This window comes from Rhinatrema bivittatum, chromosome 1 (genome assembly GCF_901001135.1).
Source record: "Rhinatrema bivittatum chromosome 1, aRhiBiv1.1, whole genome shotgun sequence".
NCBI classification, from domain to species: Eukaryota; Metazoa; Chordata; class Amphibia; order Gymnophiona; family Rhinatrematidae; genus Rhinatrema; species Rhinatrema bivittatum.
In genome coordinates this window covers 788,670,423-788,687,532 of record NC_042615.1, presented here as the reverse complement: position 1 = coordinate 788,687,532, position 17,110 = coordinate 788,670,423, and the positions used below count along the sequence as shown (strand labels likewise).

Sequence of the window (17,110 nt, the reverse complement as noted above, 5' to 3'; positions counted from 1 at the left end):
AAGAGGTGTTCCAGGGGGCTGAAGTTGGGATTTATGTACATTATTTACTTATAAGAACATTTATGTGTATAAATTACTTATAAGAACATAAGATATTCCATACTGGGTCAGACCAAGGGTCCATCAAGCCCAGCATCCTGTTTCCAACAGTGGCCAGTCCAAGTCACAAATACCTGACAAGTACCCACACATTGAATAGATCTCAGAGAGCAACTGGAGAGGTACTTGGTGATTTTATCTGACTTGAGAGGACTGCCTCTACCTATTTCTTGGATTATATTTACTTACCTGGCGGGACCTGAGGAGCTGAGCACCCGACGTCGGAGGGAGGGGCCAGAGAAGGGTTAAACCCGGCACTCCTGCGGCGTACCTCAGAGCAACTGGAGAGGTACTTGGTGATTTTTTCTGACTTGAGAGGACTGCCTCTACCTATTTCTTGGATTTTATTTACTTACCTGGCGGGACCTGAGGAGCCGAGCACCCGACGTCGGAGGGAGAGGTCAGAGGAGGGTTAAACCCGGCACTCCTGCGGTGCACCGCAGCCGCCGGCGCATCACCAACGCCGGCTTTGCTCGGAGTTGCTCGGAGTGGCTTGGACAGTCAGAATTTAGAATACTATTTCTTATATATTTAATCCTCTCCGGAACTGAGAAAGAAATGACATAGCGTTAAGAAACATCGCAGTTGATTGCCAATTTCGAGTATTAATTATGCCACCAAAGAGAAAAGAGAAAATCTGGGTTTTTCCCACGGAACCCTTACCCTCATTGACTCAACTGGATATCAATCGCTTCTTAACACAATTGGAGAATGAGGCTGCTGGAGACTCTATTGGTGGATTTTGTGGAGGAGAACAGGAGGCCACCTTGGATGAGGCATCCTTAAGCCCTAATTTGCGACTGCCTCCTGCACAACGCAGCACCGGAGAAGAAGCAGCCCAAATGCTTCCCCAGGATATGGTTGGAATGTCGGGGCTAGTGGGAGCACTCTCCGAGATCACATCTGGAGAAAGGTTTTCCGTTGAAATGGTGAGACCGCCCACAATAAATAGTGAAACATCAGAAAGAGGAAATCAAGAAGAACAAAAATCCCCAGATTAGATAAGTCAATCGCCGCTTGTTAAAATAAGACCTGAAACAGTTACGCTTGAGACTATATGGGATGTTGTGTCTGGACTGAGCATGGCCATTAATAGGCTTGAGAATAAAATAGATTATGTCTCCTCTAATTTTCAAAGACTAATGGTACACAACAACAAATGAATGATATTGTGGTTAAGGTGAATGAAAATGAGAAAGCTATTAAAATATGCCAAAAATTAAACATTGTAATAGTGAAAGAACAATTTTTCTGTTCAAGACGTCTTGAAACAACTGAGAAAAGAATTAGGCATTTAACATTAGAATATTAAATTTTCCCAGTGGCAGGGGAAATTTTCTTTGTAACTTTAAAAAGTTTTCTTAAAGACGCTTTATCTTTTACAGATGAAGATTTTCCTTCAGTTAACACATGTTTCCTCTAGTTAAAAAATTTTCTAATCCACAATTAATCCCTGCCAATTTAACCAGCTTTTTAGAAAGCTCGAGTACTGATGTCCTAGATAGGAATACCTTAATAGTTTCATTTAGAACATAAGAGCATAAGAACATGCCATACTGGGTTAGACCAAGGGTCCATCAAGCCCAGCATCCTGTTTCCAACAGTGGCCAATCCAGGCCATAAGAACCTGGCAAGTACCCAAAAACTAAGTCTATTTCATGTTACCGTTGCTAGTAATAGCAGTGGCTATTTTCTAAGTCAACTTAATTAATAGCAGGTAATGGACTTCTCCTCCAAGAACTTATCCAATCCTTTTTTAAACACAGCTATACTAACTGAACTAACCACATCCTCTGGCAACAAATTCCAGAGTTTAATTGTGCGTTGAGTGAAGAAGAACTTTCTCCAATTAGTTTTAAATGTGCCACATGCTAACTTCATGAAGTGCCCCCTAGTCTTTCTATTATCTGAAAGACTAAATAACCGATTCACATCTACCCATTCTAGACCTCTCATGATTTTAAACACCTCTATCATATCCCCCCTCAGCCGTCTCTTCTCCAAGCTGAAAAGCCCTAACCTCTTTAGTCCTAACCTCTTTAGATATTTCCAGAAAATTCCAATACAATTTTATGGTCAAACAATAAAAATGTATCCTGACTTAGCTCCAGTAACTAGGACGAGAAGAAAGGAATTCCTAGCTACAAAACAAAAAGTCTTGTCTCTGGGTTTCTCATTCATCTACGTTATCCATGTCGATGTGAGATAAAAAGAGGTGATCAAATGTTTGTTTTTCTTCAAGTAGAACAACTTCTGCAATTTTTGGAAGCACAGGTGCCAGTCACGTCATCCCCGATGGTTTCAAATGAATAGGGAAAAAAAAAAAAAAGGAATACCAGTTGCTAGCTTTGTAAATGTCTAACTATATTTTGATTTCATTATACTTTCTCCTTGGATATTTCAATGTCTCAGTTTGCTCGATATTTCCTTAAAACTCAAATATATATATATTTGACTTTACAAATGTAGTACTATCACTATAGAGAAGGAAGATAAATAGGAATTGTTTCCTTAAATTCTATTAGTAATGTGATAGATATGAGAAATGAGATTTTGTGATAATATTTGACTTATATTATGTAAATGTTATCTTTGCATTTGTAAATTTGAAAATCAATAAATAAAGAATAAATAAATAAATAAATAAATAAATAGATCTCAAGCTACTATTGCTTAGCAATTATAGCATTTTATGGATTTTTCCTCTAGGGACACATCCAAACCTTTTTTAAACCCAGTTACACTAACTGCCATAACCACATCCTCTGGCAATGAATTCCAGAGCTTAACTATGCGCTGAGTGAAAAAGAATTTTATTTGATTTGTTTTAAATGAACTACGTGCTATCTTCATGGAGTGCCCCCTAGTCCTATTATCTGAGAGCGTAAATAACTGATTTACATTAACCTGTTCAAGTCCTTTCTTATTTATTTAAAATACTTATATCCTGCACCCTCTGGGATGCGAAACAGAAAAACCACACATAAAATGTACATACAAATTCATGAACATCCAGACACAAAAGTCACTTAATATGTACTACTTAGTTGAGGCTAACTTTATGTCAAATAGCACGGCTTGCAATTTTTTTTAGGTAAACTTTGTTATTTCATTTGCATGGTTTTGATTAGTAATGAGCTCTGCTCATTTAACTATGCATGCTGCCGAGACTGAAATAATGCAAGGCATTTCAAATACCTCACATTATTCCCATGTTAGGCCATTTACCATGAAATCAACATCATTTATTGTGCGGTAAATGGCCTAACGCGGCTTTGTGACTGCACCTCTATATCACTAATACCACTCCAGATCTTTTTCTTTAATAAAAGGGATTGTGTTAAAAAGTACTGAGGCTTAAATATTGTTTTCTTTGCCTTCCTTGTCTTGTTTCTTGCCTTCCGTGTGTCTTTAGCAGTCATGCTGTATCCAGTAGCATTAACAGTTCTGGGAGGATTTGAACTAAGCCAATTTTGAAAGCACTGAATCAGTCAAAATAAAAAATATTTCTAAAGAAGCTGAAGACATTGCACATCCATGCATTATTATGTATTTCTGTTGAATTCTCATCCAAGCAGTTCTTATAGGACTAACTGACCAGATTAAACTAAGTACTCCAGGGAGAAATCTGTTAATAAGAAATCCCATATATGTTCTCTAAATTGGAGGTGATCCCTGGTGTAAAAATATTCTGCTGGCAGTAATAAGAAACTCTTTAAAAGTCCTAAAACAGTAACGATTTCTGTTGTAAGGCTATTTTTTAGAAGATCTTTTCCAAATCCCTATCTGTCCTTCCTCTCCAAATAATGCCCTTAATAAAAACACTTTGTTTGGTGTTTGGAGAGTATCAATATCTAGAGCAGTATCAAATTATGGGATACCTCATTGAGTTGTACTATTATGATTTTTTAACTGTACTATGATTTCGAGTTCAAACGTTTCTTGTATTTATACTATATTATACTTTGTTTAATTGGTACTTTGTTCTATTGTTCTATGTAAAGCCCCTCCCCTTTTTTGGGCATTTCACTGTTTTATGTAAACCGGAGTGATTTGTATTTCATACAAGAACATCGGTATATAAAAATTAAAAATAAATAATAAAATAAATAAATAAATCCTTGTGCACCATTTTTGGGCACTAGGTAAATGTGGTATAGATCTTTGGCATGTAATAGAGCTTTTCCCCCCCCCTAAACATCACTATTTCTCATTCCTTTATGTATGTATTCACTTTTTATTGACCTAGTTTGAAAGAAACAGAAATAGGTTTTTTGTGATTCAAAGATTTACAATTTTATGACTAGCTTCTTAAATCACCTACATTCTGATGACTGCTCCACGAGTGTCAGATAAGCAGATTTCATCCATGGTTATGTTTGTCATGTTTTGCTTGATGATTGTTCGTGTGGTGTTAAATGTTATTAATTTAATTTTATTAACATTGTTTCACTCATAATCTGCTAAGACTGATTTACATATCAGTGGAAGAGAAATGATTTGAAGTACAGAAATGGTTCATATGGGGGTTACTCACAGACAAAACAAATTCCAAAGAGAAGTCCATTGTTTGTGAGGTTGTAGTGAGTAACTTCTGAACTTGCTAGGAATTATACCACAGAAAAATACTTTGTACTTAACATTGCTTCCCGATTGGAAAATTTTCCCTTTGAACAGGGATGAAAAGTCCGCAGGTAAAAAGCACCCACAGACTTTACACTTCTGTTCACAGTTTGAATGTTGTCCTTCTAATTATAAAGTTTGATGGATAAAAGATAATTATAAGTTGTCCTGATTGGCAGAATGTATATGGAGGAGATTTTGATAAATGCAGCACGTAGAGCGTAATCCTATGGCATTTAGCACACAATAGAAAAATAAAGAAAGAAATTAGGATCAGAGTCAGCAGTAATTTACTTTCTGTGGGCTTAGAAAGTCCTTACATTACCTGTGTGGTACTGCAGAGCAATTCTTCATTTGCAGATACTGATCGTTTTTGTCTCCTTGTTTTTAGGTGCCCCTTTTCAAAGGTCTCAGCATGCTCACGCTACCTCCTGCAGACACTTCCACCTGAGTCCTCAGCCTCAGATCCCTGCTGATTTTCCTGTCCCTCACCCTGTCCAGTCACAGCAGGGGCTGAGCCCTCACATGACAACGGCCCACCAGCATAATGGCCCCTTGCACCAGCCCCTGCCACCTCTGCCAGCACTGCAGTTCCAGGATGTGACAGGACCCTCCTTCCTACCTCAGGCCCTACACCAGCAATACCTCCTCCAGCAGCAAATCCTTGAGGCCCAGCATCGCAGGCTTATGCCACATCCCAGGTGAGTAACTCAGAAAGTAGCCTCAAGGCCTTGGTTTCCATGTGTAAAGATGCAACCTCTTCTCTCTTAACATTCTTCCTTAAACGAATGGCTTATGCTATGCCCTGAAAGAAGTATAGCAACTAAAGACTAGATATCCTTATTTACCTGACATATTGTTATATAAGGAAGATAATGTATCACACATGGTGCACTTGCAGCAGCTGTTCCTTGTCTTTAATATATGCTTGGTAGGCTGACTAAATACATATGCCCCAGAATCTTGCTGCATAGCTTGACTTTCTAAAAGGCTTGAGCAGGTTCTCCTTATTTAAAGGGACCATAGTAGGGTAGAGAATGAACATTTATTTCTTTTTGCCCTATTCTTTATTCTTTCAAATTGAACTCCTAGTGAGTATCCCTGCCTAGTAAACCAGTACAGAGAAGTACATTACATTATTCAAATCTGTATGGAAATATTAGTTCTCCCAGGACAAGCAGGATGGTAGTCCTCACAGATGGGTGACATCATCAGATGGAACCCGGCACAGGGCCACTATCCCCGCAGCCACACGGACCCCCTTCAGTCTTCTTTTTTTCTACAGTACTGTTGCCTCGTGGGTTTTTGGAGCTCTTCACTTCTTTTTCCCTCACGAGGAAAATTATCCGTTTTTCACCGATACTTCCCGCTCTGGGGTCCCCCTTTGCGTGTCGGTTCCTTTGGCATTCGGTAAGTACATTTTTTCTGAGTTGTTGCGTTCAGTTCCTGAGTGTCTGCCTCCCCGGTGGCTGCTGGCCACTGACCGCACGTCGTCTTTTTTCAATGGCAACCGGCTTCCGAAAGTGCCCCCAGTGTCCGCGGACTGTGTCCATCATGGATCCGCAAGATGTTTGCGTCCTCTGCCAGGGTCCTTCCCACGATGTTTGTCGGTGTCCTATCTACGCTCAGATGACCCCCAAAGGCCGGTAGGCCTGCCTTGACAAGATGGAGCACTTGTTCGGTTCCCGACAACTAGCTCCATCGACTCCAGTAGTGGGGATGTCGAGCCAAGGGGATCCTTCTGATTCTGGGCGGTCGCCATCGATATCCCATCGCGATGACAAAGGCGCGGGGGATCGCCCCTTACCGGCGTCAGGCCAATCTAAGGCCTCAGAATCGTCTTCCTCAGCGCTGGAGAAGGACCGGGCTGAGCACCAAGGGAAGCACCGACACTGATGGTCATCACTGCATGGTGCTGGCACCGATATCTGAGGAGCACCGGCTTCGGCAGAACCCCCTCTGTAGCAGCCCCGAGGCGAGGAGGCCCCGTCCTCCTCTAGGCCCGGAAGCCCAGGGCGTTCCCCACCAAACTTGGTGTCAGGTACCGAGTCTCCATGGACCCCCATGGAGCGCCGGTTACACCCCGTCTGCTCCCTCCTCCCTCATTGGTGCTTACCATGCCAGAATTTCGGGAGGAGTTGGACCGCATGGTCCAGCAGGCAGTGCTCCATGCCCTTCAGGGCCTTGAGCAACCACCAGTGCCGGCCCCCATACCGGCACCAGAGCCGGCGCCATCAATGTTGGTGCCCCTATTGGAGAGGCTGGACATGCTGCTCAGTACCTTGCCGGTGCCCTGAGGTCCTCCTGTTCCCCGTCCACCACCGATGCCGCCCTCCGATACTAAACCCATTCCGGGTTCCTCGGAGGAAGAAAATGCGACTCTGCACCGGCCACCACGGGCAGCGCCGAAGGCACCCGAGCCTGATCTCGGGCCATCGGGTGCCCCGGAGCCCCAGGGAGGAGGAGGCCCCTTATGACCCCTGGGGGGGGGGCACGATGATTCCTCTGAGTTTTCCTCAGAGGCCTTGGATGATCTCCCATCGGCACCGTCACCTCAGGATGAGAGGCGCCACTCACCCCGGAGGACTTGTTCAGGCAATGGCGGAAGCTATACCTTTTCAACTGCTAACTGAAATGGCCATAAAATGTTAGAGGTTCTCCAATTCGTGGACGCCCCAAAGGAGGTGGTGGCTGTCCCAGTGCATGATGTCCTCTTTGAGCTCCTCTACCATTTATGAGACCACCCAGGCTCCGTTGCCCCAGTCAACTGGAAGACGGATGCCATTTATTTAGTGCAACAGGCCCTGGGCTTCCAGAAGAGCCAGCTCCCACACCAGTCCATCATGGTGGAGTCGGCCCTCAAGAAGGCCAAAAGGGCCCGCACTCACTCCTCTGTCCCTCCGGGGAAGAATCAGAGGGCCATGGGGACGATGCTTATTGCCTGAATAGCGGCGTATCAATTGTACATGAACCAGTACAATCATAACCTCTGGAAGAAAGTTCAGGAACTTATTGAAAGTCTTCCACAGCAGTTCCAAGAGGGCTTGGAGTCAATCGTCCAGAAGGGGTTGAAGGCCGGCAAGCTTGAAGTACAAGCGGCCTACAACGTATTTGAGACGGTAGCCAGGGTGTTGGCAGCCAGTATTAGGTCCCGGCGCTAGGCCTGGCTTAAGGCCTCTGTCCTCAGCCCTGAAGTCCAAGAAAAGCTGACTGACCTCCCGTGCACAGGGGGAAACCTGTTTGGGGATAAGATCTGGGACACAGTGGCTCAATTAAAGGACCACTACGAGACCTTGCGACATCTGTCCGTTGCACTTCGGCCCCCTCCTCGGTGATCCGTTGGGCGCTGTGTTGAGACTCCAGGAAACCCTTCTATAGGCAGTGGAGATATTATCCTTTGGCCTTGCGAGCCCGTCCAGCTTGGGCTGCCCTAAAGAGCCACCCACGCCCACAACAGGTACCTCGGGTCTGCGATGGGATTTTGACTGGTGAAGAGAGAGCAGCAGATTAACCTCGGTGCCCACATGTCCCGACACACCGGTCGGAGGGCTGGTTATGCCTGTTTGCAGACCGCTGGACCCCCATCACCACCGACAAATGGGTGTTCCCTGTACGTACCCGGATCAGTCCAGACTGTGGGTTGAGCCTCCTTTCCAGCAGGTGGAGACAGACTAAAACTTGAAGGATGCCCTATATCAGGACAGAGCCTATCCTCTAACCCTCCAGTATTCGTCTGTCTCCAGCAGGTGTAGCATCTCTCTGCTGTAGGCTAGTCAGCCTTTTCTTCTCTTTTAGGTTCAAGCAAGTACTTCTATTAGTTCTCTCTTCTAAAAAAAAAAAAAAGTGACGGTTTTACTTTTTACTGATTTTTCTATTTTCTGTGTGGGAGACGGCTCCGTCTCCCAGCTCTTGCCGGGCTCAGTGGGGCTTTGCCCCTTTTGCACTGCATAGCCTGAGTCCGTGTACGCTTCCAGGTGTGGGGACCGAGGCTCTCGGGGTCTCGTTCCCCCCTCTGGCTACCGAGAGGGTTTTTGAACCCGCTGCTGCGCTCAGTGAAAAAAAAAAAGTTTTAAACTTCAATAAGTTGCAGATACTCACCTACCTCTAACTTATTTGCAGCAGTTGACCAGCATTTTTTAATTTTTCTGGTCATAGCAGGCCTTGAACCAGCAGCCAGACAGGCAGGAGGCAGCAGGTTTTCCTCCTGCTCTCTCCAGCCCTGCAGGCTGTCAATCATTTTTCTCTCTGCAGCCTTTTTTTCTCCTCAGAGCGGCTCTATCTTTGCCGCGGGCAGGCAGCCTGCCTCTTTTCTGCCAGCCCCCATCGATTTTTTGCCGTGGGGATCTCTTCTATGCCTCCCTGCCAGGTAGGGAAGGTCCCTCCTCAGCAGGGAAGGCAAATTTAGCCCGGGGATCCCGTCCCCAGAGCTTGGCCAGGCTGTTCTCAGGTCGGGCAGCCTGGGAACGGTGGCCATTTTGGATTTTTTATCGGCTCCGTTTTCGGAGCTCCCTGGGGCTGAGGGGGGGGGCCGATTTTTTTGCAGCTACCCCCCGATTTGAGCCCCCCAGCCCCCCAGGAAGGTTTTTTTGTCACCCCCTCGCCTCCCCCTTCCCCTTCCCCACCCGGGATTTTTGGGGTCGTTTTTTCTGTGTTTTTTCCCTCCTCCTGCGTAAATTCCCTTTAGTGAGCATGCAGGAGGAGGTGGAAGGTCCCCCCTTGCCCCCCCCCCCGGGGACAAATCAATTAAAAAATTTTTTTTAAATTAATTAATTAAATCAGTAAACAAAATTTCCCCGCTCCATGCTGTCGCAAGTTCAGCCGGCTGCAGACCCCCGGGGTCCCTTGGGATGCGGTTGGTCCCGGAGGTGCCCCCTCCCTGTCCCCCGATGGATCCCGGTACTCCCGGATCCTATAGCCAACCCAGGTGCGTTAGCTAATCTTCCTGGTGCCGCCTCTTGTCCACGGATATGGCCCTGGTCCTGGCGGGATCTTGGTTTTGTCAAGCGTCTTCTCCTTCCTTCCCCACCCAAACAGTTGCGCCTGCGGTTTTCGCAGGCTCCTCGGTCGGGCCATGCCCTGAACGAGCTCCCCTCTCGGTGGCATGCTTTGTTTAAAAAAAACCCAAAAAAACCCCCCATAATCACTCCGTGGATTCCTTCTGTGGTCGCGTTTCAGGAGGGTTTTCCCGGTTTTCAAGCGGCTCCGGTATGCCTGCATACCATGGTTTGCGAGGCTCTTTTGAAACGCACTCTGATGTTTTAGCACTGGGGATGTGTTCCACTATTTGCTGCAGTTCCTGCTGTGCGCAGGTCTCTCATGGGTCATCGGCAAAATTCCTCTGCGCCCGGGACCTCCCGTAGCCAGAGGCTGCGCATTCGACCCTTCTCCACCTCCAGCCGGAGGCGATTGCCTCGGAGATGTCCGCCACACGGCTCCTGTAGCTGCGCCAATGGTCGGCCGCTCCGGCCTCCTCCGCCCGGTGGGGTACGTTGCCATTCAGAGGTAAGCTGTTCCTTGTCCAGGACCTTGAGAAACTTTGGATTCCTTAGGGGACGGTAGGGGCCATCAGCTCCCGGTGGCCCATCTGTAACCATCCTGGTCCTTTATACCCTCTAGTCCACGCTTTCGGGGCCAGAGTCGGTATACCCCACGTGGGCACGGTGTCTCCTCAGGGGGGTTTGTCTTTCGTGATCGCAGTTTTTTGTCGCAGCATTCTTGTGGGTGCCTTCTCTTGCGCGAGGATTAGCCCACGCGCTCAATCCTTACGCCTGCACATGCTCCGGAGTATCTTTGCCTCGTTCCTCGGTCCCCTTCTGAGGCGGTTGCCTCTCCCTCTTCTCCGCGGAATGGGTCGGGCTCTGGTCGGACCAGGGGGTCCTCGACGTTCTCAGACACGGGCACGTCTCCGCCTTCCTCGTGTTTGGCGGGATCTTTTTTCTGTTTCCCCTGGTGGTCGGTCCCTGCGACATACGGTGGAGCTAACCCCTGCCAAGCGCCTGTGTCTGGGCACGGAGGCCCCGGTCTCAGCTAACATACTTGCCGCAGGTCACTATCCTATTTTCTTCGTTCACTCTTAGACCTCACAAGAGTCCCCGGGCTCTCAGTTCCCGGTTCTCTGCATGCACACCCTGTGAGCATACTCATGCCGTCCTCCTCCCGGGGCATTCCTCAGCCCACTCGTTTCTCTCAATGGCATATTCCATTTTCCGTTTCATCGTGGCTGCCATAGTCTCTTCATGTTCGCGTCCTCCGCCGGGACTTCGAGTTCTGGACGCTTCCCTTTGATCTCGCGACGGAACCTTGCATCTTCACCAATGTCTAGGTGTTGATGGCCGCAGCTCTCGGCCGGGCAGGACTCCTCGTCTACTCTTATCTAGGCGTCTGGCGCGTCAGGGCCAAGGCGGAGGTTCTTTGTTGGCGGTCGGTGTATCGCGGGCTAGCTTTCTTTGCGTCCCTGGGGTGGATACTGTATTTCTCTTAGAGCAATCTTCAGCCCTTCCCGGAGTTAGAGTACCTGAGAATCCGCTTCGACACCTGGGTAGGCAAGGTCTTCTTGCCTTGTGTGCGGGCCCTCCAGTTGTTCGGCTGGTTTCAGAGTCTGCCCTTGCTCCTTTCTTTGACGGCTTGGCGGCCCCTCGCCCTTGTCCCTTGGGCCCTTGCTCCAATACGACTGTTCTAGATAACTTTGCTGTCCCGTTGGCAGCCACTGACAGAACAGTCTCACACAGTTCTCCCGTTCTTGGGCTCTACCGTCGCCGTCTCGCAGGGGTGGATTCCCCATTCTTTTTCTTTTGCTACCGGGCCTACCTCTCCAAGTTCCCCAGTGGACGATAGTGCCAACGGATGCTAGTCTTTTGGGCTGAGGAGTGGTAGGCCTCTCCTAGTATGCCCAGGGGACCTTGCCAGTGTCTCTGTCTCGCTGGCACATTACGGAGTCTTGGGCGATGTTCCTAGCTCTTCTGGAGTTTCTTCCTCTCATATGCGGCAAGGCGCTATGGGTCTTGCCCGACAACTCCACCACCGTGGCTTGCTTCCATCGCCCAGGTGGTGCTCGCAGTCCGTGGGTGGCCCTGGACACCAGCCTTCTCTTCGCCTGGGCAAAACGACACCTACAGTGCCCGGCGGCCTCCCACTCCGCGGGCTAGGGGAATGTTCAGGTTGCTTTCTCCGTCGTCAGTCGCTAGATCCCAGGGAGTGGGAACTCTTGGCTCAACCATGGTTTTCTCATCGACAGGTGGTCCCTTCCCACCTGGGCCTCATGGCGACTTTTCTCAATACCATGGTAAATTGGTTCTTCTGCTGGAGGGACCACAGCTTGGCGGGCGTAGTTGCCTTGGCTCTCCCTCGGTCGGTGGTACGTCTTTTTCTACTTCCCCCCCTCCCCCCCGTGGTCTCTGGTCAGGAAAGTTCTAACACGCACCATCAATAATCTCTCTGCTTAGAAGCTGTATATAGTGGACTCCATATTTATAATGTACACTTGTATATAATTAATCTCCTCTATCTCACTTTATTTTCTTACAATCCCAGTTCATTTACCCTTGTTATTTGTAACTGCATTTCTTCATCACGTTTATTTATGTTTTTTTGGTTCTATTTTTGCACCCCTGTTTTTCTGTAAACCGACATGATGAGAACGAGTTCTTGAATGCCGGTATAAAAAAACCTTAAATAAAATAAATAAATAAATAAATAAATAGACGGATAGTTCTCCACCAGTGTCCCATGGTTCTGGTAGCGCCCGAGGGGCCGTTTCAGGCTTTGGCTCACAGTTTTTCTCAACCTAGCGACAGTCGGACCCCTGCGGCCACGCCATCTTCCTCGGCTCCTTAGTCAGGGCCCTGTATTTTTTCGACCAGGCCTTTCACGCTTGTCTAGCGCCCTGCCTTTTTGAACGGCGATGTCTCCGGTGTGAGGGTTTTTCGGAGTAGGCCGTCTTCGCCTTCCTTCGAGCCCGGAAACGGTCGACTCCCTGGTGTATGTGTGCTTCTGGAACGTGCTTGAGTTTGTTTGTGCGAAGTCTAGTTTTTCGGCGTACTCCGCACCAATCTCCTTAGTCTTTTCTTCTCTGAGGCATTCTCTCCAAGGATCCTTCCTTCGTTCTCGGCGTGTACCAGTCTACCCCCTCGGCTTTCTCCTGGATCGAGTGGCAGGTCGTCCCTGAGCGGCCACCCGTTTGCGACTTGGATTTTCAGGGGCGTCAGGCATCTACATCCACCTTCTCGCCCACTTGTCCGTCGTAAACATTTCACTCGGTTGTGCGGACCCCTCTGTACGGCTCTGTTCGACCCTCTCCGTCGCGTCACCCTGCAGGCCCTTATGCTTAAGACTGTCTTCTGGTCTTATCTCCTGGCGGGATCCCTTTTTGCGATTTTCCGACTTCAGGGTAGCCCTCGTACGTGTCCTTCCTTTTTCGTGAAGTTTCATCTAACTTCTTTGTCCTTCAGTCGGCGGAGCTCCCCGCTTTTCTCCTGCGTCTGGTGACGGTCCCCATTATCTTGATGCCATACGGGTCTCCGTTACCTCGCTTCCATACGAGTTCTCTTGCTCTATTTCCTGGTCTCCAATGGCTTTCGTGCATCTGTCCATCTTTCTGTTCCCTGGAATGGGTCCAATCGGGGTAAGCCGGCTTCTGAGTCCACTATAGCGCGCTAGTTGCAGGAAGTGATCTCTCGGTTGTTCTTTGTCATGGCCTGGCGGTTCCCAGAGGGTCTACCAACTCATTCTTTGTATTCTCGAGCTCCTTCTTGGGCGAACATTCTTTTGTTCTCTCCGTGGACGATTTGCACAGTTCATACTTGGGCGTCCTTATCTCTTTTTGCTCGACACTATCGCCTAGATGTGTAAGCTCTGCTTCGGTTCTTTTGGGCTACCAGTGCTTAGAGTGGGACTGTCTTGATCCCACCCGTTTTAGGGAAGCTTTGGTACATCCCACAGTCTGGACTGATCCGGGTACGGACAGGGAAAGGAAAATTAGTTCTTACCTGTTAATTTTCGTTCCTGTAGTACCACGGATCGGTCCAGACGCCCTTCCCTGTTTGTCTTTTTCTGTCCTCTCGAAGCTGTTTTTTTCTTGCAGTTCTGCAGAGTCTATATCATTTTTGTACAAAAATACTGAGCAAAAACACCGGAAGCCTTGGTTGTTCTCATGCCAAGAATATGCAAGAGCGGGTAGTTAGGCCATGTTCCTTACATTTTTCTACAGTTGCTCCATTTGAGCTTTATGGTTACTTGCTTGATCCTACTATGGTCTTCTTGTTTTCTGCTTTGACATACGTTATACTGAAGGGTTAGAGGATAGGCTCTGTCCTGATATAGGGCAGCCTTCAAGTTTTAGTCTGTCTCCACCTGCTGGAAAGGAGGCTCAACCCACAGTCTGGACTGATCCGTGGTACTACAGGAACGAAAATTAACAGGTAAGAACTAATTTTCCTTTAACCATCATGCAGCGAGGCTATCGCCTAAATCTGCTCAGCATTCCACCAGACTCCCTTCCCTCACCGGGGTGGGGCCTCATGGAGCATGTGGCTACCCTCAAGCTGGAACACTTGGCCTTGTTGCGGTCAAAAGCCATCGAGCCGGTTCCCCATGCCCAGCAGGGCCAGGGGTTCTACTCCAGGTACTTTCTCATTCCAAAGAGAACAGTTGGCCTCCGTCCAATTCCTTGACCTCCGAGCCTTGAACAAGTTCCTGAGGCGACAGCGATTCAATATGGTCTCATTGGGCACTTTAATCCCGCTGCTTCATCAGGGGGATTGGCTCTGCTCTCTCGATTTGCAAGACGCCTATGCTTACATTGCAATCTTTCCACCTCACCAGAGATTCCTGCACTTCGTGGTAGGCCAGTGGCACTTTCAATACAGGGTTCTACCCTTCGGCTTGGCCTCCACACCCCAGGTCTTCACCAAGAGCTTGGCAGTGATGGGAGCACATCTGTGCGCCAGAGGGTGCATGTGTTCCCATATTTGGACGATTGGCTTATCAGAAGTCCCTCGGGGGAGGGAACCCTCCGTGCCCTGCACTCCACGGTCGAAGTGCTTCAGAAGCTGGTTTTTCTCATCAATTATCCAAAATCCCAGCTGACACCATCCCAGTGGCTCAGCTTCATCGGAGCGGACCCGGACACCTCAGTGGCCAAGGCATTCTTCCCCTGCGATCGGATGGCGACCCTAGCGAGCTTGGCCTGGTCCATTCGTCGCCGACAGACAGCCTCTGCTCACCTGTTCTTGCGGCTGCTGGGCCACATGGCAGCGTCAGTGCATGTCACTCCATTGGCTCTTTAGCCATGAGAATGACACAGTGGACCTTATGTTCCCAGTGACACCAAGCCTCTCAGGACCTCTCCGTGCTGGTCTGGATAACAGAACTGCTCTGGATCTCTCTTGCCTGGTGGACAGAAGAAGCCAACCTGAGCAAGGGACTCTCATTTCAACCCCCTCCTGCTCAGGTGATCCTTACCACAGATGCCTCCAACATAGGCTGGGGTGCCCATGTCGATGGCCTCCGCACACAGGGTGTGTGGTTGAAGCCCGAGGTGAGATGCCAAATAAATTTCGTGGAACTCCGGGCGATGCGCTACGCCCTCTATGCATTCCAGGATCACCTGTCCCACAAGGTTGTCCTAATACAGACAGACAACCAAGTGACCATGTGGTACGTGAACAAAAGGGGGCACAGGCTCTTATCTCCTCTGTCAGGAAGCAGTGCAGATTTGGTCCTGGGCCCTGTCACAGGCCATGCTCCTGCAAGCAGTGTACCTGGCAGGAACAGAGAATGTGGTGGCGGACCGACTCAGTCGGATGTTCCACCCTCACGAGTGGTCCCTCAACCCCTGATTGAAGGACAAGATCTTCTGCAGGTGGGGTTGGCCGGACGTGGATCTCTTCCCCTCAGAACCACAAAGTGAGTCGCTTCTGCTATTTGGGCAGGGAGACAAGGGAACTAGCCGTGGATGCCTTCGCCCAATCCTGGAGTGCGGGACTCCTGTACGCATATCCTCCGATTCCGCTCATAGACAAGATCCTCGTGAAGCTCCAACAGGATGGAGGCTCCATGATCCTGATAGCCCCGCATTGGCCGCGACAGGTCTGGTTTCCAATCCTCCGTGACCTGTCGGTCCAGGAGGCCATCCGCCTGGGCACCTTTCCCGACCTCATTACACAGGATCAGAGCACTCTTCACCACCCGAACCTCTGGTCATTGGCTGTCACGGCCTGGATGCTGAAAGGCTAGTGTTACGGACCCTCAACTTTTCAGACAATGTCTCACAAATTCTGGTGACTTCTCATTAGCCTTCCACACGGAAGTCCTACCATTTGAAGTGGCGGAGGTTCTCGGTTTGGTGTGCAGAACAGGGTCTTGACCCTTTCGCTTGTCCTACACCTCGGCTTCTGGACTATCTTTGGCATCTCTCGGAGTCGGGGTTGCAGACTACTTTGATCCAAGTTCATCTGAATGCCATCAGTGCCTACCACCGCAGGAAGGTTATCTTCCTGGTGGCTATTACTTCCGCTCGCAGGGTCAGTGAGCTGTAGGCCCTGGTGACCTATCCGCCTTATACAAGGTTTTTCCACGACAGAGTGGTGTTGCACACTCACCCTAAGTTCTTGCTCAACGTGGTGACTGACTTCCACCTGAATCAGTCCATTGTACTGCCCACCTTCTTTCCGAGGCCACACACTCACCAAGGTGAGCGGGCTCTGCACACCTTGGACTGTAAGCGTGTTCTCGCTTTTTACCTGGAGCGCACGGCAGCCCACAGGCAGTCCACCCAACTCTTCATCTCCTTTGTCAAAAATAGACTTGGGGTTGTGGTGGGCAAGCAGACCCTGTCCAATCGGCTGGCGAACTGTATCGCTTTCTGCTATGAGTAAGAGGGTTTTCCACTCAGAGGCCAAGTGAAAGTGCACTCAGTGAGAGCCATGGCAGCATCAGTGGCCCACTTCTGTGTGTGAGAATGCGTGAGATCCTGGTGTAGTTTAAAGTTTCATGTAAGTCATTTTATTGCGGCAACTCCTGAATTCAAAATACAAACTTTGAACACGATTCCCCCAACACGGTCCCGTGTTTCGCCACCCGGCTGCTTCGGGGGGGATTTAATTTTAACAGAAATCTAAAAAGAGCACAAAAATATATTAGAGCCAGGATCGAAAGCTAAACCGTCCAGACTAAAACCCACAAAGTTACGCTATAGTTTTATACATAAAAATTGCTATTAAAAAACATACTTATACCCATCTAATGTTTAACAGTAGCATAACAGCACAATACTAAAAGTAACCATACCTTTTGCAATCTGTTTAGCGAGTTTGGCAGGAGCGCAACTGCGGCGATTTTTTTTTTTTATTTTATTTTATTTAAAAATGTTTATATACTGCTTTTACAATTC

General features: G+C 48.4%; 1 protein-coding gene across 5 annotated transcripts in view; it reads left to right on the top strand.

Annotated features, from left to right (window-relative positions):
• Window positions 1-17,110, top strand: part of RNF165 (ring finger protein 165) — a 345,068-nt gene that overhangs the window by 200,799 nt on the left and 127,159 nt on the right. For all 5 annotated transcript variants that reach the window (XR_003853057.1, XR_003853056.1, XM_029580671.1 and 2 more), the window contains one exon: window positions 5,114-5,423. Coding sequence is in view for 3 of the 5 variants with exons in the window: in XM_029580644.1 (XP_029436504.1) it covers window positions 5,114-5,423 (310 nt within the window). In the remaining 2 variants the exon portion in view is untranslated. The remainder of the gene's footprint in view (window positions 1-5,113; window positions 5,424-17,110) is intronic.